A 26,009-nucleotide genomic window follows, 5' to 3' on the forward strand; every position below is an offset into this window, starting at 1 on the left:
TTGCATTGCATTGCTAATAGAGTCGGACTAAAAAATGAAATTTCGAATCTTCGTTCTTATACTTCAATCGTCCTCCACCGCAAGTGCAACATCGTTTCTCATATCTCTCAAAATTACTTATGTGACTTGGATAACTTTTGTCAATTTCAGGTGATTTTTGGGAAGTCTGGTTGCCCAGAATTGACCAAGGAGGCTTATTCAGCTGTTACTTATCATAATAAGTAAGTAATTCAGTGAAGTCAAACAGGAGATTTGAGTTTCGATTTACATTTGTTCCCACAACTTGGTAAAAAATTATTTTTCTTCCAAATAACCAATCTCTGCTGACTCACCTGATTACTTTTGGAAACTGAAATGTCTAATCATCCAGTCACAAACATGATGTTTTCTTCCAGGACGCCTGATTTCTATGAAGAAGTAAAGATCAAACTGCCAGGACGTCTGTGTAGCTCGCACCACCTCTTGTTTACGTTCTACCACATCAGCTGCCAGAAGAAGATGGAGCAGACGCCCATTGAACTCCCCGTCGGGTACACCTGGCTGCAGATCATGAAGGACAACCGCCTCGCTGTCGGGGAGTTCAACCTGCCAGTCCTACAGGAGAAACCACCTAGCAATTATTCAGTCCTCCACCCAGATGTTGAGCTTCCTGGCATGAAGTGGGTCGATGGACATAAGCCTGTGTTTACCGTCGATATCCAGGCTGTTTCTTCCATTCACACACAGGTGAGTCATTACTGTTGCTGGTCCAGAGAGTTGGTATCTGCAAATTTTCTGTCGGTTGGTACCCTGATGCTGTTTCTCGCTAGGTAGCAGTCAGATAGTAATATTAAGCCTGTCACCCCTCTGTGGTCTCTGGTGTTCGGCTTCTTTGGTCAAAGTCCATGATTTGCTTCTTTGGCACACGGATTCTTTTCATTATTTCAAACACAAACATTTCTATTTCCAGGATGAACATTTGGATTGCTTCCTCAACTATTGCCACATGGCTGAAGAATTCAAAGTTCCACCGAGGATCGGCCCAGACCAGTTTGAACACGAGTTCAAGAGACACATTAACGATATTGTCAATGCAAAGGGGGAGCCATTGGTCAAGTTCTTGTCGTTGATATTTGAGAAGTTGATTCTGTTGATGGTGCGCCCACCTGTCGTAGCAGGACAAGTCCGTAAGTAAATCCACATTCTCCAAATATGTATCACCAATGCCCAAGGTCAACTTTAGATGAATACGTCTATGCTACATGTTCTCAAGGGGCTTTGTGTGGGTCATGTTTGTAAAGAAGGTCAGTATTGTATGTTGCAGAAATTGATATCACCAATGAAATGAGACAGAACAGTGGTCTGTTTTAGAAACCTGCAGGCTTGGATTTAGCATCTTGTTTGGCTCGGTGGAGTTTTCAACCTCCTGTCTCAATTTGTTCCAGTGAATGTTGCACAGACGTGTTTTGAGTCGATCGCGCAGATCGTTCGACGAATCACTAACCTGTTAGATGAGAAGAATGACCAGCATGGAAGGAACAGTCTCCTCACTACCTATATCCATTACTCCTGTGCCCTGCCGAGTCCAGACTCGGAGATGTCACCGCGTAAGTCAAATCATTAATGTGGTGTTGGACTGTTTCCCATGAACCAGTCTAAATGATTGGGAGCGCTCTTGCTGAGATTCCTTTCAAGTTGATGCAGATGACTCAATATTTCTATTTCTATCTAATCAACCTTTTGCATACCTGTCTTGAATTCATTTAATACCGTGGGAGTGATTGAAGTTATGGTTTAAAAACTGTCGGAGTAATTGCATGAAAAAAGTCTTCAACTCTTTTCTTGAATGAAATCGGAATGTTTTACACCTTATTTGGTTTGGGGCATGCTTTCAATTTGCTGTCTGTATTGTTTTACAATATCCTTTCTACAACAAAAAAACTACAGCCACAAAACAAGATGAAATAATGATGAAATCTGTCCTTGAGATATTAAAAAATTATTTTTGGGAATTAACCATTTGTCCGATATGTGTTTGAAGTAATCTGATGTTGTAAATTCATAACTAAACAGTTTAGTATTGAAGTAATCTATAACCTTAACCCCTTTGTTACTAAGTTTTATGTCATTGTTAACACACATGTATGTAAAGTTCGGTTCAGCTAGACACATAGTTCTGGCTTACATAGTGTAAGCCAGAACTGAGTGAGCTGAACAGAAGTTCGTACACAATCATAATCAAACCTTATTCTTGATTCCAACACTCTTTCTTTTTAACCTCTTTTTCCTTGACGTACCAAACTTGATATTGGCATGAAAAAACATATTGCCTTATGTGCCAACCAGTAGACTACATAGAATCCTTATAGTTCAATATCTTCTGCTTTATTACAACAACATACATTGTGTATTCTGTTGGATTCATTCCATTTTGATATTTCCGTTACCTACAGAGGAGATTTTCTCGCATGCGCTCGATTGCTCCGGACCGGAAGTGATGTCATTGAGAATCAAATCGTCGACAGGTAGACTCCTAACCCGGCTTTGCGTGACCGTGGACATAACAGCTTTCACTTTGGGGTTTTCAGTTCAGTTGTTGTGATATTTTTGAACCTAACCCACTAAGGACGTCATCTTGTGCTTTTACCTGAAGTGCCAACATTTTGAATCTTTAGTTGAACTCCCATTTTACTACTGACCTCCCCGTTTTCGTGTGTCTCTCAGAGGCTGATCCCATCCCCCCAGTTATAACTGATGGTCTAGTCAAGATATATTACCGTAACTAGTACTGTGTCCTCCTTGGTCCTGTGTGGTTATGTTCATTTATTGCTGTTGTTATAAACTTCTTTGATTCATTTCACACAAAACATGCAATCAAACTTCAGGTGTCATTTTAACACCCTGCTGTTGTTGATAGTTGTTATCGGCGATGTTGTGTTTGTAACAATTTCATTTTCTTTTATAACCTTTCGGCTTTTACTCCTTTGACCTATTTATCTTTTTCTGCTTGCTCTACTGCTGTTCAATATGTTAGACAAGAATAACTGTCTGCACATGTATGAGGAATCACAGGTTTAATTTCATTCCGTGACTGATTTCAGTCCAGTGAGAGTGATCAGTTTTCCTAACTACTACCGGTACTTACATTTGATTTGGTCCCTTCTCGAAGCGAAACTGTTTTGACTTGGCTGTTGCTGTTGGCTTTATGACTATGGCTAGATGATATTGAGCATGGGTGGCATTGCAGCGGTGGGAGTTAGTGGAGTGCCTTTGTGTTCCTTGGTCCATCATCTATCTTGAGAGGTATTGTAGCCTTCCTGACCCGACGTTAGTCTTGATCTCTGTTGATCTATCAGTCTGTAGTCGGATCACCTGAATAATATGTTGGTGTTCTTGGACGGGTTATTGAACTTCTCCATTGCTGTTGAAATGCTTTTATTCGTGCTAGACTTTCCTCGAAAGATTTGTTGGCTGTTGCGTCTTTGCTGTCGCTGAAGATACATTGGATGAGTGGCATTTTCTTGTAGCTTGTTTAGTTTCATATCTTCTGCATCAGTGGGCATTATTTGCCATTTCTATTGTAAATAAGTACAAACAAATGCATCAGTGGGCATTAACTGCCATTTCTATTGTAAATAAGTACAAACAAATGCATCAGTGGGCATTAACTGCCATTTCTATTGTAAATAAGTACAAACAAATGCATCAGTGGGCATTAACTGCCATTTCTATTGTAAATAAGTACAAACAAATGACAATCATCTTCTACTTCTTATCAAGTGCTGATCATTCTCTCATCTGTGCTGTTGATATCAAGCTACATGTATATTTTCCTTTTATCCTAACGATTTAAACCTTCTCTAAGATGCCAAGGATTCCTTGATTCACTTTGAGTCTCTCTTGAAATGAAATATCAAGATCCCTGTCTTAATTTTAACTATCATTTCTTCATCAAGTATGAATAACAACTTAAACATCTTCATCGCATTGCGTGTTTTCCAAAGAAACACGATGACACAACTCTATCTGTCTCCTATAACTATCTGTACATAAATCTCCTAATAATCTCAACAACATAACTCTAGTTGTCGATATTCTGACTTAATCTTGCAGCCCTGTCACCCTCCTCTACAAGTCCCGTTGCATTGAATCAGTACGCCACCCTCGGTCGGCCCGTTACACTACCAATGCAGAACAAAATATACCAGCGTAGTAACAGTGACACTGACTTAAACAACACTAGCAACCCGACAACACCGGAGAATGAGCATGGGGGTTTCTTTGGTAAGTGGCTGTAGGAGCAGCCAAGATAAAGGGCCCTAGATATATAACCTGGTGACAGTGGTTGGTAGTTATTCAAACTGTGTTTCCACAACTGAAGCAAGAGCGGTGGATCTGTTCATGACTGGTTGGTTACCCCTGAGTAACCAGTGGATTTGAATGTATTTGATTCGTAACGTTTTTTGAAAGACATAACCATCATCAGCTAATCTTTTGGGCCTCTTAGGATCTAGACCCTGGAACCTGGTCCGCAAGTTTGTCGCAAAGAACAGAGGTCCTTTTCACCGTTCTGCTTTGGTTTGGAAACGTCAGTTTAAATCAGATGATTGCATTTCAGGAATTGGAGATTTTGTGCAATTTGGTGCATTTCTATGAAATGCTTGTTGTAGTTTGATCCTATAGAGATGTCCTTGCGATATCGCGTCATACTGTATGACTGGTGGTGAGAGTATGAGCTCTACTGATCTCTTCGATTGTCTGCTGGACTTGCCTTTTGAGGATATTTCAGGTTTACTGTGACTGCCGAGTGTTTGATGTGAGGTAAAGCTGAAAATAATGCAGAAAAAGACAAGTGGTAACATATTGTTGCTTTGGTCAATTTCGTTTCTTTATTGTGTTTTGCGATGTTAGGTGACCTTTGCTGAATTGACTCTGCAGTTTGACCAAAACTAGTCGTTATCGCCACAAATTTCTTAATCTCAATTTGTGTCAGTGGGGAATCGGTGTCCAAAGCAGCACCAGGCGTTCCGATTACAGGACCCACTTCTTCACTGAGTGGCCATATTTTTTTATTTTGAAAGAGATTTTATGTTTCTAACTGTGTCAAGAAAGCAATCAGGTCACAGTAGTGATGTTAGTCTTAGAAAGCTGTATCAGGTATTAGGTTGAGTGTTTCAGCTAGAAATCTGAAAAGGCAGGGCAGAGAAAGACACAGTCAGAAAAACGTGTGGTGCAGCACCCTTCTTCGATTTGAAATACGTTAGTCAAGCCCTCTCTGGCTGAAACACTAAGATTGGAATAATTCCTTATTTCATTGTTATAACATCAGTCTTAACAAACTTATTACACATTCGCACATTAGTTTCTACATTTTGAATTCGGTTCATGCATAGTCAGTGTACTTGTAGATTTCAAAACAAGTGTAAAATACCCTCATAAATTGCAATTAACTCACTCCATTCTGTCAACTTTCAGCTAATTCATCCTTTGTGAATAGGTGAAAGTGTGCTAACTTGCCTGAAATAATGCCCTTACTACCATAGCTGTTTCTTTGTCTAACGTTGACATTTCTTTAACACCACATCCGAAGTGCATGACAATTAACCATCCTTCAAAAATTTTCAGAATTTTGAACTTATGAAAAAATTCAACTCTGAAGGATGAAAAAATTTCTAAGTCCAAATATTTTTTTGACTTGTTTTTTTTTTCTGCTCAAAATGAAGAAATATCATAACCCAAAAAAAATTTTGGCTTTGAAAATTTTTCAGAATTTTGAACCTTTTGGCGGGAAAACCTAATCATTCATTTTGTCCCTGGATTTTCAACTTCACTTACACAACCACCCGGTAACACGACCATTCAACCTCGGTCCCATGAGTGGTCATGTTACCAGGGTTCCACTTCATATCTGCGTTCTAAATTAACAAAATGGATGCATTATCTTGACTTTTCATGTGTATGTTCTCCAATCTCCAGGAGGAAAAACTGGGAGTCCTCAGAATTCAAGATATGACTCAGCAGTGCCCTACTACCAGAAGATGAAAAAGGTAGGAAAGATGATGATAAGACGACCTTCCCACAGGCATTTGCAAGTTACTCAGACAGCAACTGTATCTTGCCGATTCAGTTAATGGCTGAAGTCATGGCTTTCTCAGATCAAACTGCCTAAGTTAATTTCGGGATCTGTTTTCGTGTGGAAGAACGAGAAAAAGTCAGACCAAGCCTTACCTTAGACCTTACCTTAGACCTTACCTTAGACCTTACCTTAGACATTAGTGTCTTGGTGTGATGACGTGTTGCTGTGATAGAGAGAGCCATGATTTGCTTTGTTGTGGTCCTCCTGATTAGAAGTCATTTCATTTAAAGTGTGAAGTAAACCTCCCCGCCCTTATACTAAGCTCAGCCAACTGACCAGGATTGTCCCTGCGGTATATAGTAATGTACAATTTATTTTTTATATGTGCAGGTGTCTGAGCGGGTAATGTCTAAATGTTCGGACAGGGTAATGTCTTATGTTGTGTAGCACTGTTATCTTCTGCTTTCAACACTGGTGTACCAGACCAAGGTCACTGTTGGCCCAGAATGCTCCAGAGATGCCAACCATGGGGAACATTTGAATAAGGGTTGATGTACAATAGCCAATGCTTTTGCTGTATGCACCCCAGAGCAATCATCTTTACCTATCTCCTGGGAAAACTAATGTTTGTTGTGATATCCCGAGGGTGGACGACAGAAAACACCACACCCTTATACGAAGTTCAGCTGACTGCTTTTGCTACACTAGTGTTCTTATCTGGTAGGGTTTTCACCCTAGTGACTCAAAACATCTGTATATAACCTTCAGCAAGTATAGATTTATTCCATACTTGCCTTTAAATATACCTGAAACCTAGGTTTATGACACATTGAATTCATGGAACTTACTTGGTGGTTTGGGGTTGACATTGATGCCTGCTCTGGTTTGGTTTCCTAATACTCATTTACTCATTGGTAATGGTAGATTTCTGAAAGCCCAGTTGGCTACCATCTTCAATGTTGTAGGTCAACCTGTCATTGGACACACCTACTCTCCTTTCGCATGATTTGGTAATAATCAGCCTTCCACAGAAGCACCTATCTGCCAATTTAACTCCTTGGCACCAAGAAAGCATGCTGGTCTTTTGATCATGATTAAAGACAATTATGCTCTCTCCTGCTTTTTCATCAATAGAGGAGCAACTGTACATCTACAATGTCCACTTACACTCAATGAAAACAAAATAACAGAAACTCTTTGGTACAGCAAGAAAAATAATCTAAGTCTAGGTACTTGTTTCAGTCATCTCTCAAATCTCCTCAGAATTAGAATACGAGAAGTGGCTGTACTTTGTTTGGAACTTATCATCAAATATTTGATTGAATTCCCCTTTCATCTTTCCAGCTTGTCCACGAGGAGATCGCACTGCTGTGGGTGATGTCCAATGGTACGCAGAGGCAACTCTCGCTCGAGAATGCTTGGTTTTTCTTTGAGATCATGGTGAGTACATGTACCATCAATATTTCATCCCCGGGATTTTGCTGGGGTTATTCTGGAAAGTCTCCTGTCCTCTAACCTAAAACTAGTAAATGAACCTGATTTCATAACATTGAGAGTAGAACAGCTAGGATACTTCAACATAAGGGAAGGCTTAGGCCAGATTTGACAGTTGGAAAGAGGTGCATGTCGTGTGATGATGATAGGAAGCAAAGAAATCTGACTACTTTGTCAAAATCTTTCATAAGTTTTGAATAATCTTCAAAATTGATCCTTGCTATTTCTGTACTTATGTATACAGACCAAGAGCATGGCCGAACACTTGGACCGATATCACAAGTTAGATGCCCCAAGGAAGTCACGCTTCTCTCAACGATTCATAGAGGACATCACAGGTCTTATTGGCATGATCACAAAAGACATCGTGGACAGATACTTAAAGGTACAGTGCAGGAACATAAATTACTCAAAATATCCAAAACCACTTTCTTTCTACATGTGTTTGCAAGTCAGTTGAGGCATTATTAAATAGTTGCTTGTTGGCCTTCCTTGATAGAATGTGTTTCCTTAAGTGCTTGAAGCAAGAGTTCAGCTTGAATAATGATATTGATTATGTTCCAGGACCCGCTGTTCATCCGTAACCTCAACACTGCCCTAGCTTTCTTCCTCCATGACATGCTCTCCCTGATGGACCGAGGCTACGTCTTCCAACTCATCAAGGACTACTGCAAAATTGTGAGTATCCTCATCTAAGGTTCCGTTTAACCCATGTCTTTAGACCCTACATGATGAGCAACCACCCTTCTTGTATGAGAAACGCCTATCAGACTGTAATGAGCATCCTGGAATCATAATTTAAATCAGTTGGATGTGAGACATGCTTTTTTCTTTTCCAGGTTTCTGCCAAAGTCACGACCCTTGGTGATGCTACCACTCTGGAACTCCTCAAACTAGACTTCCTACGTATTGTCTGCAGTCACGAACACTATGTCACGCTAAACCTGCCAATTGCATCAATCGCTGCATCAGCGCCATCTAGTCCAACACCGAGTATCGCCAGCACAACATCTCAGCAGTCCTACACATCGACGGCTACCACATTCATCCAACAAGATCGGAGCGTGTTCACAGAGCTCAGCACTGAGTTCAGACATCAGCATTTCCTTGTGGGACTTATACTCTGTGATCTCGCCGCATCATTTGAATCTCAGTAAGTCCAGGATTTAAGTTATGGCACAAATGTTTGTTCTGTGATTTGATTGAATCTTGGGAAAATGCCTATCAGTTCTGCCTTTTCTTCTGGTGACTCAAGGCCTGATACAACACCAGCTGGGTTTGACTATGATATTATGTCAGGGGGAAATGAAGGAAGTCTCAGTCCATTCAGTTTGACCTCCATTGTAACTTTCCTATATTTTCCTGCCACAGCAACAACACAGTGCACAACAAGGCCATCAACGTCATCAGGAACCTCCTGACGAGCCATGACATGGATCCGCGTTACTCTGATCCAGAGGTAAAGGCCAGGGTAGCCATGTTGTATCTCCCTCTCATCAACATCGTCATCGACGCTTTGCCGCAGCTTTACGATCCCAACCAGGAAGGGAAGCCACGGAGTGGGCCGTCGTCATTCTTCGATGATGAAAGAGGAATTGATCGTGATGTAGCCATGGCAATAGCAGGAGCTCCTGTCTCTGGTACGGGGGGTGTACCAAGTATGCCGTCTTCCAGCCATGGAGCGGGTGATGTCAGTCCTGACTATGACTATCAGAAGGTGAGTTTGGAGTTTGGGCTTATCTGCTCTGAAATTCAGTCAGATATAGAAGAACACTTGAACTAGTTTGACTGCATTCATCTTTGGTAAGATTTGGGAAGTTTCAGTCCACTTCAGTCCACAGAGCTACATTGATTGATTTTCTGTTTTCAAAAATGTTGATTCTTTCCTTTCGTAGCGCCGTACGGTTCTAACAGCGGAAGGCACCCGGAGTTTACTCATGTGCTTCCAGTGGGTCTTGAAGAATATCGACACTCAGTTCCTTCGACATTGGTGGTCAGATATGCCGCTCACCAAACTCAACCAGATTCTCGAGGTGCTCTATCTGACCATCTATAACTTCGAATACAAGGTTCGTAGACTTTTTCTCTGTTTCATTCTCGTTCATGTTGAAGTTATCCATCCTTTGATGAAGTTGTTTACCATTGGTGTCATTGCTACCCACCAACTTAAGTTCAGTTCTGTTACGAATCTCTAAATACCTATTCATAGTTAGTTCATTGTCACTTTTTCCAGTGTTTAGTTGATGTTTGGGATACTCTCATTGACCAGTCAGTGTCAGTTTCCAAAACTTTTATTGCTATCTCATTTGAAGAAATAGAGGTGTTGATTTTTACTCTAAGGTGCGATTAGCTTGTTTTTGACACAAACTATTGGCTGATTTATTCAGCAGGAAGCCTAAATCTGTTCAGTTATGTTTGTATGAGGCAAAGATCCTCAAAAAGGCAAAGTTGCTGTTCATTTAGAGATAGATCGTTTGTCACTATTGTTAGGTTAACAAGCTAGTGTCAGTAATACACTTGCCATTTTTATACCGAATTGTTCAAAAACACAACATGTACATAAATGCAATGCATGTTGTTATGTTAACTGTGGAGGGTTTTATTCCTTGCATTTTGGTTGTGTTTCTACAATTACTGATCCTCATCTGGCCTCAAAGTCCTCCTTAGTAAAAATAACATTCCCATCGGCAGGATATTCAAACTTGGCCACTCTTGATTATGTTGAAACAAGGCCTAACTTATCTTATGAACAAGAAAACAAGGAAAGAAATTTGGGTTCAAATAATCTGTCACCTGCTGTGAAAAGTGCACGTATTTTAGAAATGTTTTTAAGTGGCACCTCCAGCAAGAGGTTGTTGGTGATGCCACTTTCGTTGGACTTTGAGGCTGGTTCTTTCATTGGAGTTTGTGGTAGAGATATCCAGCGTCTGCTTGTGTTATGACATGGTGTTCTAGTTTACTCGATTGGGTGGTTTTAAAAGTACCTGTACGTTTGTTGCATTTGTACTGAGGTATTTAGAAAGCCTTTCAATACCGGCTTGTACGTTTTGAATGAAGTAGAGTGCCATGATGAATGTTTTCAGAAAACATATTGGAGCAGAAAGCTGAGAGTCAACTGTGACAGGATTTGCTCCTCGAACTTATTTTCATGGGTTTTTCTCTCTTGCATTTATGATATCAACAACATCTGTCTGTAGATTAAATCCTTCCATTTTGTCGTCATTTTTATGCATCTTGTTATTTGTACCTGATTCTAGGGCCAACATGAAGTATCTAGACATTCATCACTACAAATGAAATTTTCACGGGTAATTTTGCCACAACTATTTTCCCATGCTAACGATCTCAACTCAGTCACTTACAATCTTCAGGTTTTCATCGATATCTCTCTCACGTCAGATTATAACTAAACCTTTCCTTCCAATAACTATTCAGAGGCATTTTCAAGAAATGTACCAGCATTGCTTCCCAGGACCGAGGGTGAAATTTCTTGCCTCGAGAGAGTGTAATACCTGCGATTGAGTATGTAGAATGACTGTGACCTGCCACTGCACTGATCCTACAGCCAATATCATTCCTTCACCCTTCTTATTTAGCCATTGCCTTAGGTTGTGGAGGTGTCGTACCATACAAAGTGACCCAAGTCCAGCCTGGCTCAGGCTGGCTTGTGTGATGCAGGTTGGTACAGCACCATCATCGACTGGTTAAAGTGAAATATTCAAGTGTTGAGGTGTCGAGGGAAAATTTTGTGATTTCTTGAAAATGTCCTCTGACTCTGAACGAGTGTATCTTCTGTATAATATCTGCTTGATCTGCATCCAACTAATAGTGAAATAAACACAATTCCAAGTTCCATTTTGCACGGTCAAAAATCAAAATAGTGGATCTTTGCATTGAATGGCGTAGTTCACCATTCAGCATTCATTGCTGTTTTGAATAGTGTCCGGATGTACATGTACATGTAGTTGTACAAATTTGTACATAGTTATTATAGGTTTTTGGTAGGACACATGTAGGTAGTTATTGAGGGTTTATGAGTAAGATTTGAAACAATAGGCTACTAGGCTACTAACAAAGGACATTAATCAGGCTATAGAGTCTTTATGTAGGATACGATGTTAGTCTTATTAATAAGATGGGCCATGCATGAGCTGTGTCTTTCAGTTTCATGAGTTTTGTTTTTTGTTTATTGTGCAAGCGATTGGTGTTGAGCATTATCCACAATAAGTTGCCGTTTTTTCTAATGTTTGTCTTCTGTTTCTGGTTAAGCAAAATAAGGCCATGTGGCTGATTGCAAATTGTCGGACAAATATTGTGAGATTCTCCCCCAAGTTCTTCTTTGAATATCCTAGGCAGGTTATAGAAGTGCCATGGACATTGGAAATCAAGTCATGCCTTTTTGTTAGGTTTGCATGTGGTGCTCACCTTTATCAATATCATTCTCAATCTTTGAGTCAGATTCGAGTCTTTGCATGCGGTCAGATTGATGGGCATTAAATTTTGATTTTTTATCTAAATTTTGCCATTATTTTGATTATATTATCTTTCCAAATACATGACCCACAATCACAATCAAATAAGGGCATTTTGTGATTTCTTTAAGTTTTTGCATCATAACTCAATGCATGGCCTGACACTTTTGAGTTTTCATTTCCACCTCTACACACACGACCCTGGGGTTCCTCCACCGACTGGGTTCAGTAACTAGAGCTTGCGGAGGCTGACAAAAATAGTAGGAGGTTGCTTTGTAGCGGGTAGGCGGACGTGGAATAATAAAGACTTTATTCATGAAATTTCTGTTCAGTCCTCGATTTGAGGTTTCATCGATCCTTAGTTTAACCTAAAATTGATGAATTTAAAGCCTCAATGTTGTAAGTTTTAATCCGTTGAGTTTAGATGAATCTCATCACCCTCTGAGAATCAGTGTCCATGTTGCTATCATCTTTCTTCCTGACCACCAAGGTTTCCAGCATTTCTCTACAAAAATGCTTGCTGTCATTAATCTGCTGCCCTCAGCTCTGAGGATGACAGGATGCTCCGAACATGGACTTGCCTCATATCGCTCAGAGTTCCATATGCTAATGCGCTGGGGTGACCATGAGCTTGACCAGCTTATCCAGTGCTTCATGCACATGCTTTAATGCGCACAGTTCAGATTCAATAAGATTGGGGCTTAACATGAGGATTGAACAGAAATCTTCTGAATACGTCAGAATAAACGGATAAATCTCTACGATTTATCACCCTTCATTGTAGGGCAAAATGAATTTTCACGCACTTCCCCCCGTGCCCTTACCCAGGCAACATTCAGTGGAAGAGGTGTTGACACCTACAAAGCGGTCGTTCAGCCTTCGACGTTCGTCGTCCTATGCGTCCCTTCATGGCGACGACCCTGGCCAGGTTAGTTGAGTTTGGATGATAGGCTCTTATAGCACGCTACGTGTCATTTTCAATCATTTTTATCCGATTTTAGATTTTGGTGGTTTTCCATACAAACAGTTTTGCATCAGACGAGGTTGTAAGCAGACGATGCTACCAAGGGTAACAGATCTGCACAGCCAACTTGAGCAGAGGGAGGTAGCCCCCTCCCTTAGACTGACAACCCTCCATGATAAACTGTAACAGTTTGTATGGAAAACCACCTCTCATACTCTTTTTCTGCATATCTTCGTGTCATTTTTGCCAAAAGTGTCAAGTCTTGCCTCTGTCACCTGGTCACTGCACAAAGCCACCATTGCTTCTGCATGGGCAGTCCTCAGGTTACTTTCATCATAGGATGTGACTCTGGGCCGTACATATCAATCCTTACTTTCTATGGTCCTACATCTCTCTGGTTATGTATTACAACAGACTAGGTTGAGCCGTGCAACAGACCATACCACACTGTACCACAGACTGTTTAACAACCTTTGAGCTTAACCCGAATTTTAACTCAGTCTTGGGCCCAATTCTGACCCTGCCACAAGTTTTGCATTACTAAATGGTCACTATTTAGATTTGACTGAAAAATTAGAGTGAAATCTAGCTGTAAAACTTCGGGAACAAGATTCGCTTAACATATAGGTTTAAACTGTCTTCTTATACTTACTATCAACTTCAGTGTGCTTTCGATTTTTCAAACTTCTCGTTAACTTCTTTGATGTTAGAAGTGTGGTAGTATAGGTTTTCTGATGGCAATGATTAAATTTAGTATCATTCATTCCCATTTCACCTTGTTCCCAATGTGGATGTTTGAGCCGCATAATGTTTAAAGAAATTGCTGACAGAGGGAGTGATTAGCTTAGAACTGTGCTCCTCTTTCACAGTCTGTAAATGATATTTCTCATGAAAACAAGTGAGATGGGAAAAGCCTGGATGGTAAAGGTAAAATTGGACCATCATTTTCATTCATTTCTTGAGTGTTAGAGACTTACCATATTTTCAGATATTGTACTTTAAGCTGAGCCTGCAGTGTTTGGTCGAGCAGTGGCAATGCGTTTTAGTCCCACTTGTCCATGTCATGCATGGCTGCCTGAAAGACCTTGCCAAATATAACATAATAAGGACGACTGATTGGGATTGTAATGATGTATGTTTAGCCTGAGATGTCCTTGTGAGGTCTGATCGATAACTGATCAGAAAAGGTTTCCATTTGAATTTGAATGTGCGATGAAATGTAGCTTGGTTACTAAACGAATGTACATGTTGTTGTTAATTCTAGGTTCACTCAGGCAACCAAGATGGCAGCCAGCCCTAAAATTGAATACGGCTGGTCTAGGATTAGCACCATCTATCACGGAATGAAGTTTTTCATGTTGGCTGGCATCTCTATTTAGAAGTTTTGAATGTTTTACAAACATTGTTTGGCATATGAATAGTTGTCGTTAGTGTTGGAGAGTATGTTTAAGCATGGTCTGACAGGGAATCAGTTCCTGAAGATTTGCTATTTGCATTGACAGAATCCTGGGAGACTCGTTAATGACGATGTTGTTTTTGTCTGCAGGCGAAGAAAGCAATCAAGCAGTGCTCTGCCCAGACAATCAAGAAGAGTTCGGATATGAAGTCAAAGCTGGAGGAGGCGATCCTCGGGTTCGGGAGCGCTAGGAGCGAGATGATGATGAGAAGGAACAAGTCACAGACACAGTTTTATGCTAGTGAGTATGGCATTTGTCTCCAACTCTGACTGGGCCCTACTTTGTAGCAATCAAGGCCAGAGCGTTGGTTGAGTGGTTTAGGTCTCGACTCATTTTCTGAACACTGGTGTGGTCCAGTAGCTCAGACTCGGAGCTCGGAGTTTTAACTTATCCCTGCATTCTGGTTGGTGTTTTCAGTAAGGTTACACAATAATAACCAAGTTTACCTATAATCTGTTCTTTTAGTGGCTACCCCGCCGTCACCGGTGACCGACCTGAACCGCCTGAGGTGGAGGAAGGAGCAGACGGCCTGGAAGCAACAGTCAGATCATCCAGACAGGTAAACCAATTCTTTTTTGGTGAAATTTTTGGAGGCGCGCACACATGAATGAATTCTCCATCCTGTTCTCAACTCCTGGACCTGTATTGCCTTGTAAACCAAAAATTAAGTTATCAGATTTGAAAGTGTAATTCATGAGAGTAGAGTTGTTGAAGTATGTGCACTCCTGATCAAGTTGTACCTTTTCAGACAAAAATCCGAAATGGAAATAGATGCGCATGTGGAGGGTAACCTGGCCACGGAGGTAGCAATGGTCTGCATCGACACGATCGACCTGATCATCCAGATAGTGCAAGGTTCGGACTCGCTCCAGGCGGTGCTGAGTAGCGTGCTGAGGGTGCTATTACACAGTATGGCCCTCAATCAGAGCTCAGCGGTCCTGCAGCACATGTTTGCGGTGGAGCGGTCACTGGTCTCTAAGGTAAGATAATATGACGGGCCGGGGGACATCCTTCCTACCCAATGCTAGACCTTCATCTACTTATGTCCAGTGTTGAGACTGGGATAAAGTCAAGTTTTCTGGTAGTTTTCTGTGTTTACTTTCTAATTCCTCCAGAAATCAACCATCATAATGAATTGTATTGCGCCTCTCTTTCAGTTTCCGGAGTTACTCTTTGAGGAGGAGACAGAGCAGTGTGCGGACCTCTGTCTTCAGCTACTCAAGCACTGTAGTTCATGTATCGGGAACACACGCTCACACGCCAGTGCTTCACTCTACCTCCTAATGAGACAAAACTTTGAGATCGGAAATGTGAGTTGACAAAAAGTACATTCTCTTTCTTTGAAATTCCTTCATTGTATCTGATGCCAAAGGGCAAGCAAACTGCCCCATGCAAGTGAGAACCATGTGCAGCTTGTGATAGACTTTCCTGGCTGAAGACATGGTCACTTGGCCAGTCACACCGACTGGGATCTGCCATGGCAGAGAGGCAGAGACAACCATTCTGGATAAAAGTCATCCTGTCTTCTCCTTGAACTGTGATTTGACCCTCCTCTTAACACCTTCAGCGCCGAACCACGTGGCCCAAATCCCCCCTCTTTGAGCTGGTTATCGGAATCTCATGGACTTCATGAAAGAACTACGCCATCGCCATCTTCAGGGCACGGTAGGAACTGAAAAGACCAACCAACGGTCTTTTCAGTTCCTACCGTGCCCTGAAGATGGCAATGGCGTAAGTTCAGAACTTTCAATGACTTCATGAAAGAACTACGCCATTGCCATCTTCAGGGCAAGGGAGGAACTGAAAAGACAAGAAGAGGTCTTTCCAGTTCCTCCCTTGCCCTGAAGATGGCGATGGCGTAGTTCTTTCATGAAGTCCATGAGACTCCGATAACCAGCTCAAAGGGGAGGGGGATTTGGGCCACGTAGGTTCGGCGCTGAAGGTGTTAATTCCCAATCATTTTCCTGAAGCCATTCCTCAGACTATGACTCAAGTATGAAAGATGTGACAAATCATTATCCAACTCTGCCTCATGGGAGTGAAAATGTCTACATGTTAGTTTTTGAAACTCCTCGATCATGCGGATGTTTGCCTTTCCACTTTACAGAACTTTGCGCGGGTGAAGATGCAAGTGACGATGGCGTTGAGTCGACTCGTCGGAAAGTCACAGTCATTCAATGAGGAATACTTGAGGAAGTCACTTAAGACTATCCTGACGTATGCTGAGGCAGACTGTGAGTTACAGGAGACAACCTTCCCTGAACAGGTGAGCATGATTGAAGTCTGACCATTGTTGGTCTCTCTTTAGTCTGTCTGTGAGTTCTGTGACATCTCAACTATATCCTAGAAGTAGAAGTAAGAGAGAGATATTTGTCATTTTTATTGTAGGTGCGTGACCTGATCTTCAACCTTCACATGATCCTCTCGGACACTGTCAAGATGAAGGAGTTCCAGGAGGACCCCGAGATGCTGATCGACCTCATGTACAGGATCGCTAAGGGCTACCAGAACTCGCCTGACCTCAGGCTCACGTGGCTACAGAATATGGCGGGCAAACACAGCGAGGTAGTGAACTTTTATTTCATAAGTGCGGCGAGGTTGACTAATGGATTGATTAAAAATCGGGGAAGTTTACATTCCAATTCATTTCTGTTTTCTTCCTTCGAAGTAAAGATTGTTTTCAACTTGACTCTGAAGAAGATTACTATTTCTGGTTCGTTCAAGGATAAGCTATTCAAAGAAGTAAGACAATGAGAAGTTTTATTTCTCACTCCAAATAATCTCGGCTTCACCTGCTCTCGGTTCTCAAAAGCTAATGGCTTCTTCAGTGTTGGCATCATTTTGTCACCTGGCTTTCACCTCAAAAATATAAATAGTCGTAACTCTGTCGTTGTTTGACGTGACCTGATTTCATACACTTACAGCGGAGTAACCATGCTGAGGCAGCGCAGTGTCTGATCCACGCGGCAGGTCTGGTGGGGGAATATCTCAACATGTTGGAAGATAAACCTCATCTTCCAGTCGGGTGTGTCTCCTTCCAGGTAAACCACACTTCTACGTTCTGGATGCAACAATATGCGTGCTCCAAACATTTGACTCAGGTCCAATTTAACCATTTGTTTAGAACAGTCAGAATCCCTGGTCACTGGTGTAATTTTCAAGCCATTGGGTCTTTTGCTTGCTCTGATAAAGACATCTGGCGGAATTTCTAAATGTTATGTTGCTTTTATGTCAAATCACATAAGCATCAAATTTATGGCAAGAAGAAGCAGCATCAACCAGAATCTATTCAAATCGTCCCTGGGCAACTTCATCACTTGACGCTTGACCACTTATCGGTGACTTGAAGTTTGGAGTGCCGATTCCAAGAACTTTGGTTTCTTTTTTCAGAACATCTCATCTAACGTGCTGGAGGAGAGTGCTGTGTCTGATGATGTGGTGTCACCTGATGGTGAGGGCATCTGCACCGGCAAATACTTCACGGAATCTGGAATGATTGGGTTACTGGAACAGGCTGCCAGTTCATTCAATATGGTAAGTATATTTGAGACGGATGTTGGTCATGAAAAGGTGATGTTCTCTTGAGCAGTTGTATGTGTATGTAAACTGGTAGAGGAATGAAGCCACTCACTCACCTACTCATTCACTCCTGCAACTTTGATCTTTCATCCCGTACCTCCAGGCATTACAGTCCTGGGCTGACATAGAATATTGAAAGTTTCTTTTTGTCTCCTAGGCTGGCATGTATGAGTCCCTGAATGAAGTGTACAAGGTGCTTCTCCCCATCCATGAGGCGAATAGAGATTACAAGAGACTGGCGATCATTCACGGGAAACTACAGGAAGCCTTCAACAATGTCATTAGACAGGTAGAGAAGTCTTTATTTCTGAAAAATATTGCACTGAATCATAGAGGATTCATACCTTTCACAGCGGGGTTTTCCAATCACCAAATAGCGTAACAGGGTGATTACACTGAAAGTCTTGTTATGATATTGTAAAATGCATTATTAGTCGATAAGCTTACCTGCCAAAGACAAATGTAACTTTTTCAAAAATGTTATTTGATTTTGCCACTTCAGGAAGGAAAGAGGATGTTTGGGACGTATTTCCGTGTTGGTTTCTATGGAGAGAAGTTTGGTGACTTGGATGCCCAGGAGTTTATATACAAGGAACCCTCAATCACAAAACTGCCTGAAATCTCACACAGATTGGAGGTGAGAAGAAAGGTTTTAGTCTTGTGAATATTGGCAGTGATGCGTGCTCAGACTGCGGGAAATTATCTTAAGAAACAGAACAAAATTGTTGTGTAGTCTCCAGTAGTTTTGAGACTGGTGCTTCTAACAGTACAACGCAAGGAGCTGATCCTCATATGACGATCGGTTTAGCATCAAATATACAATACCCTTCATGATGATATTCATGTCCTGTTTTAGAATTTCTACAGCGAGAGATTCGGTGAGGAGAACCTGAAGATGATCAAGGATTCGAACACCGTTGAGCGAGACAAGCAGGAGGCGGGCAAGGCCTACATTCAGATCACTTATGTCGAACCGTACTTTGATGCCTATGAGAGACTACAGAGGCATACCTACTTTCATATGAATTATAACATTAGTAAGTAGATTATGCCGTGTTCATCTGTGGAAACATTTATCCATTGACTTGGAAGTGCAAATGTAACCCCTAGAACCTGGCATTTGGGGCAAAATATTAAAGTCTCTTTGGTCGTTTCCAAATAAAGTCAATGTTAGTTCGGATTTCGTTCTGGTTTTAAAATGTTGGTTTACATTACAGAGAGCTTTATGTATGCGACCCCATTCACCCTTGATGGCCGAGCACATGGAGAGCTCAGAGAGCAGTACAAGAGGAAAACGATCTTGACAACGGCCCAGGCATTCCCCTACATTAGGACAAGGCTCCCAGTGATCAGCAGAGAACAGGTAAAACTATCAGTTGTTGAATAAGCACAGAGCTTATCAAGTAGTTTGGTGATCTTTCCATATTCCATTGTGTCGTTGAGTCATGTTCAAGGAGCTGGAACACTTTCTGTATTAATCATTGGTATTAGGCAAGCCCTGACCATACATTGGTTATACCATTGCCTCCTAAAGCCTGACAGAAATTCTGTGATCTCTTACATTCATTTCAAGTTTGGGGTAAATTTTACCTCTCAATCAACCACTCCTAAAAAGCAAACTTGTAAAGTTTTGCCTGGGGTTCTGTATCGTTTCAATCAGGTTCAAATTAACACCTTCAGCGCCGAACCACGTAGATCTACGTGGCCCAAATCCCCCCTCTCTGAGCTGGTTATCGGAGTCTCATGGACTTCATGAAAGAACTACGCCATCGCCATCTTGAACTACGCCATCGCCATCTTCAGGGCACGGTAGGAACTGAAAAGACAAGAAGTTCTTTCCAGTTCCTACCTTGCCCTGAAGATGGCGATGGCGTAGTTCTTTCATGAAGTCCATGAGACTCCGATAACCAGCTCAACGGGGAGGGGGATTTGGGCCACGTTGGTTCGGCGCTGAAGGTGTTAAGAACTCTTTAAAAAACCTTCCAGATCATTCTATCACCGATAGAAGTGGCTATAGAAGATGTGCAGAAAAAGACGCGTGAAATGAACATTGCACTGACGCAGGATCCGATTGACCCCAAGATTCTCCAGATGGTGCTACAGGGGTGTATAGGTACGACGGTCAACCAGGGCCCTGTCGAGATCGCAGCAGTCTTCCTGGCAGAGCTGGCTGAGGGCCGTGTGCCGGCCAATCGTCACCACAACAAACTCAGGATTTGTTTCAAGGATTTCCTCAGGAAGTAAGAAGTTTTAAGATTGATCAGAATTTTCGTGATTCTTGAATGAAATTGTTATTTCACGACCTGGATGAAATTGGAACATGAACCGCAAGGAAATCTACAACCTCATAGTATAAGACTCGATGCATTGTATGGGAAAAACCCAAATTTGTAACTGATGTTTTGGATGTCTTTCATTCAGATGTTCCATTGCCCTTCAAAGGAACAAGGAGATGATCGGGTCAAACCAGCGTGAGTACCAGCGTGAATTGGAGCGGAACTACAACAGTGTGAAGGAGAAACTACAGCCCATGATCGCATCGAGTGTGGCCATGCAGACGTTGAAGAGAGGAAAACACTGCCATCGAAGGTAAGATAACTTACTTAAAGATAGTTAGCTTGGTGGAATATTGTATGCGGGATATTCTAAGCACATTTGAGGTTATCTTTTTGGTGATAGTACCTCATTTTCCTCAGCATTTGAGGCCACTCAGGGGGAGTAGAGTTAACTGCCCCTGTGACATACCCTGTGTGTGTATACATAATAACTGATTGTCAAACAATAGATCCACGGTTGGTTTCACACAAAGAATGCTGGTTCATTTTCAGAGCGTAGGTCAATCAGGTTTCTTTGTCATTGTGGAATGTTTAAGAGTGCTCTGTGATTGACATACTGATGATTGTAGTGGTACGCCATATAATTGAATGATTACTATATTGAATTGTACTCTGAGCTATGAACTAATAGATATTTCTCTCTTGCACAATAATATATGAGTACAGTGTTGGCATGAACTATTGGATTGTAAATGCACCTTGGCATTATGTTGCACAAGATGGGCACCAAAGTGTGGAGTGTCTATTTAAAGCATCATACATTTATGAAGCAGAAGGTGGTTATTTCTCCCCGAGACTGCGGTATAATTGATTTGTATTTGTGCCTTAGCAGCTTCAGTGTATAAAGGAATTACAAATTCTTTTCACTAACTTTCTGTAGCATATCTGCTGCCTTCGAGGCCGCAGAAAAAGAAAAACTATGCACCGCGATTAGAGATAAACAGGCAGCTGATGAGGCGGAAAAACTCAACGACAATGCTAAATGTTTGAATGCGTTGGGCGCAGATTCAAACCTGCCACCTATTGACGCCGATGTAAGTCACGTGGTGCAGTTTGCATGAGTGACGCAGTCTTGTTACTTGAAGCATGGTGTTCTATTCAAATGCATGTTGTTAACTTCCGAGCTCTCGAATCTGTTATACATCTCGGTCGACTTGTATCACCCTGTACCAGTATTTTTGAAAATCTGTTGATTTAGTCTTTTTTTCACTCTGCTGTTCTGAAAATATTATATATGATGTATTTTTGAAAGAAAAGTAAGGCGAGGTGAAACAATTATGACCCCAGTCAGTTAAAGATCGCTACGGTGTTGAAAAGAGCTTGAAGTACACATGGCTGCACACTGAGGCTATAATTGTACTGGGGCAATGATTGTACCAACTTCCCTTATCATTATCATATCTAGAAAAAGAAATATTCATAACTAAAAATTTATAAAATTGTGTGTTTTTGCAATAGTTTACCGACACGGCAAAAGCGGTAAGTTCATAAGAAAGTGTAAACAAGTCATGAGCGTATACTGTCCAAGTTTAACAAACAAACTAACGAAGTTTTCTTCAGTCTGTTTTCACTCCTCTGTCCCTCAATGACCCACAATTAAATTGTGGTACTCTTTCATATACTCGTGAAACATTGCAATTAACAGCGGGTAGTTCGCCTCTATCATGCCTATCAAATACTAATTGTTCAATTTTAATAACCAGTGAAGTGATATTTAGTTACAGGTTTATTGTTAGGGGTCATCCAATATCATCAATTTGGTTTCTGAAAAGTCTTAAAAAATGTTTTGTTTGACTCCTGCCACGCCAGAGAAAGGGCAGACAGAGCCTGCACTATGTGTGTTACTCAACAAGTTGCTGATAATGGAAGATCCTTAACGATGTTTTCTCGTTTCATAACCAGTTTATGTTCTTGGTTGCCCTTCCCTCACTGATAAATAACTTCAAATTGTGTCCTGACCCGTTAACTAAAAGAAATACTCATTATGGTCACTAATTATTTGTTGATTTCAGTATCGTTGGACTCCAGGCCGCCTATATCTGATAGGTCTAGTCAACTTTGAACATTCATTGCTTCATTATCTGGTTATGGGGACTGCAGTATGATTTAAACCCAGTTCCCATAGTATGGCAAGGACAGATGAATCCTTTTCATGAAAAATATCTTAATTTGCTTCATTATTTCCTTGTGCAATTATAGTGAGGGTTTACACAGTGAGTCTAGCTTGGGCCGTATTCACATTGAGTGTTCTGCTTGACCTGTAACTACTCTGTATTCAGTTTCAGGGTCTTCATGTTGGCCCTGACCCTGCATATTCAGTAGTTACACGGTGTTCAAGCTGCACACCCTTTGTGGATTCGGTGCATTGTGTCCCTGGTGGTGTTGTGATGTTATATCAGTAGTGGTACAGTCTGACGTTGTGAACGTCAACTTGGGTCCATTTTCAACTCTTAGATGGTAGTAGAAACGTTTCCCCCAGGTGTCAGTTTTGTGACATCACTGTTCTGTCTTGTAGTAAGTGGAAAACAGTATCCAAGCTTCTCCTGTGAAGGTATCGTTTAGTTCTGAAACCTCTGCTTATGACACAGTTGGCACTTAAAGACGTCACCTGACGGCTTAGACTGCAGTCTCTTTGAGTATTTGGTTGTCCAACTGCTCAAACACATCAATTTCACGCAACAATGGCCACTTGGTTTTTGGTGATTTCACTCAGAAAAGGCAGCAGCTGAACAAATATATTATATATCATCTGAAATTTCGAAGTCCAAGGTATCTATAAAAACTGACTTCGCCACAATCAGGCAAAGCATGACAAAGAACGAGTTATATGAAGTGAAATACTGACAAACCTTTCCAAGCCATTTGACTGTAAGGCTTTCTTTTGTGTGCAGTGCCATTATTGAAATGAACGACTGCTTTTGTAACAAACTGGCAATAGAATAGTCGACTGTATTGTAGCATAGAGCCTGTGCGGATCATGTCACAAAGATATCTGTCGTTTTGACAGTGAAATTGACATCAATTTGTGTCATTTATTCATGTTGCCTGCTTGTCATGGTGAAGTGCAGTGTGGTGATGTCTACCATGACGTGATCCACACTTGGCACACAATGCTGGTGCCGTCAACATTGTTGACTGCCAGGCAAACGTGACATCACTGCATAAGCTCTTTTGTCAGTTGTAACAAGCATAGATCTTGGTTGTAAGTATTTGCTAAGGGAGTGGACAAACTTACTTAAGACACATGCTTACTTAGTTTCCCCTCCATTACTAACTCATAATAGTCCTTGTTAACTGCAAGCTGTGAACTATTTTTAAGATCCCTTCTATTCTCCTGTAACAAGTTTAACTGTTGTTAACAAAACCTGTAACTTCCTAATCCTTGTCTGTAGGCAATTGGCTGACAGACTTACTTTTGATTTGCTGTAACTCAAGGAATGACAAGAGTAAAGACCTAACTCATCATCGAATACTGGCCAAAATTCTGCCATTACAATCTCAAACTATGAAGACCACCTCCTTGCAATTTGTCTGATTTGTTGTTTGGTTAGGTCATGTCATTAGTGTGTTTTAGTGTGCACACACACAAGTACATGTCAAGGGCATGCTTGATGAATGTGCCTAGATGAAAGCAGAATCTTGCTAGTCCAAAAAACAAGAACATATCTGTCGTTCCTGTTGGCCCTTTGAGAATTGTAACAGGAAATGTAGTTGTTACTGTCATTCAGGTGTCGTCCAAAAAACTTCATGCAGATTTGGAAGTCCACTTCGGATATTCAAGGGTTGATAAACATTGGCATATCGTCCCTGACATAGTATGTTGTATCAGGAGGTTTTCCTTTGATACCATGTTGCATTATTGACCACCTGTCCCTTCCTCCAATGCTGTTTCATCATGAAACTAATTCTTGTCTCTCCTTCGATATTCCAGGGACAGTCGAAATAGCGAAAGCTCGCACGGATCTCATGGCAATAAAAAGAGACATCACTCTTCCCACCAATCTCAATGCTGAGAGACAGCGCTCGGGCATTGCTTTATGAGGACGCGTTATGACCATGATGTAAGGGTCAAAGGTCAACATCCCTTCAGGACTGACAGGAAAAGATTGACCGAGATTTTGAGATTTGATAAGGTGGTGATATAAGTCTTGCTGTGAAATGATAGGAAGTGCAGTGAAGTTTGAATTTTTGTATAAACTGCTTGAGGAACCTGAGAAAGAAAAGATTTCTCACTAATTTTGTTCATGGTGTGACCCATTGTCACGAGAATGAAATTTCACCCGGTCATCTGTACTAGTACTGGGCATTTTGAGTGGCACATGTGTGAGAGTATGACACTCTGCCTTGGATACGATAAGAAATCAGAATTTGAATCCAAGCTGATTTTAACCAGGAGTCGCACAAAATTTGTTTTGTTTATAATGTTCATAGCCAAAATATAGTGGTGCTATAATCTCATGTGAGCTCTTCTGTCACCTGTTCATGCCAAGTGTAAATATGGATCTTTGAAGAAGTGTCAAAATATTCAGCTGAGTGTCTCGATGTCATGTCAGTCCCGGCACTTGTGGTCATCACTGTGTTTCAGAATTTCATCCCAAAATGTGCACAAAGAGTTTGTAGAATGTTTCTGACTGTCTTCTGATTACATCTCAAATCGCCTTCTGTACATGTACATATTCTAACTTAGTGACAGACTGTCATTATTTTGAGAGTGTGAGACACTGCTCCAGTGATTGCTTGAGTGATAAGGAGAGATTAGAATCTCAGCTAGGAGACTACACATCTGTACACTGTGTACTCCTTCCGGTGCAGTAGTGTACTGTAAACTGAGTCAAGAGCTGTTGACACCTCCAGTTTGACAACACCTGCCTTGTAATTAGAATAACTAAAGTAGTGCTGCCATCAAGTCACAACAGCTCTTGACTGATTTCACAGTAATGAGTTATCGAAACTGTGACTGTGGACCAACATCTCATCACGGAGTAGTGATACTCCAAGTAGCTAAACCTAAAAACTACTCTTCATGGGCAGTTTATGTGGATATGATAGCAAGCTTGTATTAAGTTTTATTGAATGGCTTTATAACTGTACATGAATTGTAAATTGTATCTTATTTGCACTTTTGCTGCTGCTGGTAATCATGATGCATTACTTTTAGCTGAGTAAAGTATCTGTTTTGAAGGTCTAAGAGCTTAATTATTGTAATTAAAATTTAGTGTAAAGTAGGTTCATATGCAGTAAACGTACATTTGCCTTATTGTTTATGATCATTATCTTAGTTGGTAGTGACTATATAGTAGGAGTCCCAACTGTTAGTTTGAATCACCAGACTAGTGAAGGGTTAACTTCAGTCAATGCGTTGATAAATAATGCTATTCCCCTTGTTATCCTTTGTGTAACGGTTTGAGTTTATTCACCTGAGGTGCTGTTCTTTTCCAAACTGCCATTTTGTATTCATAAAGACGTAATCTCAAATCCAGACAGAAGCCTAGGTGACTGATGTAAGTTGTCTTGATTTGACTCGATGCTTGGTTTGTCTCAAAGACATCACATGGACAGTCAATGGGCCGTTATTCAAGTTTCTCTATTTTTCAGTTTTATTGAAAAATTCGATGTTTTAAGTGTCTGAATTAATAGAAAGCTAAATAAATC

The 26,009-nt window shown here is 41.1% G+C and overlaps 1 protein-coding gene across 17 annotated transcripts in view; it reads left to right on the forward strand.

Moving 5' to 3' along the window:
• LOC135487032 (dedicator of cytokinesis protein 7-like) overlaps nucleotides 1-26,009 on the forward strand; it is a 30,589-nt gene extending 4,580 nt beyond the window's left edge. Inside the window, exons 11-43 of one of the 17 annotated variants that reach the window (XM_064770308.1) lie at nucleotides 151-221; nucleotides 396-726; nucleotides 950-1,166; nucleotides 1,425-1,586; nucleotides 2,433-2,504; nucleotides 4,093-4,263; nucleotides 5,956-6,026; nucleotides 6,446-6,481; nucleotides 7,400-7,495; nucleotides 7,794-7,934; nucleotides 8,114-8,227; nucleotides 8,389-8,702; nucleotides 8,921-9,266; nucleotides 9,445-9,618; nucleotides 10,807-10,857; nucleotides 12,806-12,949; nucleotides 14,532-14,682; nucleotides 14,908-15,001; nucleotides 15,191-15,422; nucleotides 15,600-15,752; nucleotides 16,550-16,708; nucleotides 16,831-17,007; nucleotides 17,367-17,483; nucleotides 17,833-17,976; nucleotides 18,179-18,310; nucleotides 18,524-18,658; nucleotides 18,878-19,058; nucleotides 19,239-19,384; nucleotides 20,008-20,261; nucleotides 20,443-20,610; nucleotides 21,816-21,836; nucleotides 22,873-22,908; nucleotides 24,289-26,009. In XM_064770308.1, the coding sequence (XP_064626378.1) occupies nucleotides 151-221; nucleotides 396-726; nucleotides 950-1,166; nucleotides 1,425-1,586; nucleotides 2,433-2,504; nucleotides 4,093-4,263; nucleotides 5,956-6,026; nucleotides 6,446-6,481; nucleotides 7,400-7,495; nucleotides 7,794-7,934; nucleotides 8,114-8,227; nucleotides 8,389-8,702; nucleotides 8,921-9,266; nucleotides 9,445-9,618; nucleotides 10,807-10,857; nucleotides 12,806-12,949; nucleotides 14,532-14,682; nucleotides 14,908-15,001; nucleotides 15,191-15,422; nucleotides 15,600-15,752; nucleotides 16,550-16,708; nucleotides 16,831-17,007; nucleotides 17,367-17,483; nucleotides 17,833-17,976; nucleotides 18,179-18,310; nucleotides 18,524-18,658; nucleotides 18,878-19,058; nucleotides 19,239-19,384; nucleotides 20,008-20,261; nucleotides 20,443-20,610; nucleotides 21,816-21,836; nucleotides 22,873-22,906 (4,809 nt within the window). In that variant the 3' untranslated portion in view covers nucleotides 22,907-22,908; nucleotides 24,289-26,009. Of the gene's footprint in view, nucleotides 1-150; nucleotides 222-395; nucleotides 727-949; nucleotides 1,167-1,424; nucleotides 1,587-2,432; nucleotides 2,505-4,092; nucleotides 4,264-5,955; nucleotides 6,027-6,445; nucleotides 6,482-7,399; nucleotides 7,496-7,793; nucleotides 7,935-8,113; nucleotides 8,228-8,388; nucleotides 8,703-8,920; nucleotides 9,267-9,444; nucleotides 9,619-10,806; nucleotides 10,858-12,805; nucleotides 12,950-14,531; nucleotides 14,683-14,907; nucleotides 15,002-15,190; nucleotides 15,423-15,599; nucleotides 15,753-16,549; nucleotides 16,709-16,830; nucleotides 17,008-17,366; nucleotides 17,484-17,832; nucleotides 17,977-18,178; nucleotides 18,311-18,523; nucleotides 18,659-18,877; nucleotides 19,059-19,238; nucleotides 19,385-20,007; nucleotides 20,262-20,442; nucleotides 20,611-21,237; nucleotides 21,392-21,815; nucleotides 21,837-22,369; nucleotides 22,404-22,556; nucleotides 22,571-22,872; nucleotides 22,909-24,288 lie in introns of all 17 variants that reach the window. The other 16 variants (XM_064770298.1, XM_064770303.1, XM_064770301.1 and 13 more) reach the window with 16 other exon arrangements.

This window comes from Lineus longissimus, chromosome 4 (genome assembly GCF_910592395.1).
Source record: "Lineus longissimus chromosome 4, tnLinLong1.2, whole genome shotgun sequence".
Taxonomy (NCBI): domain Eukaryota; kingdom Metazoa; phylum Nemertea; class Pilidiophora; order Heteronemertea; family Lineidae; genus Lineus; species Lineus longissimus.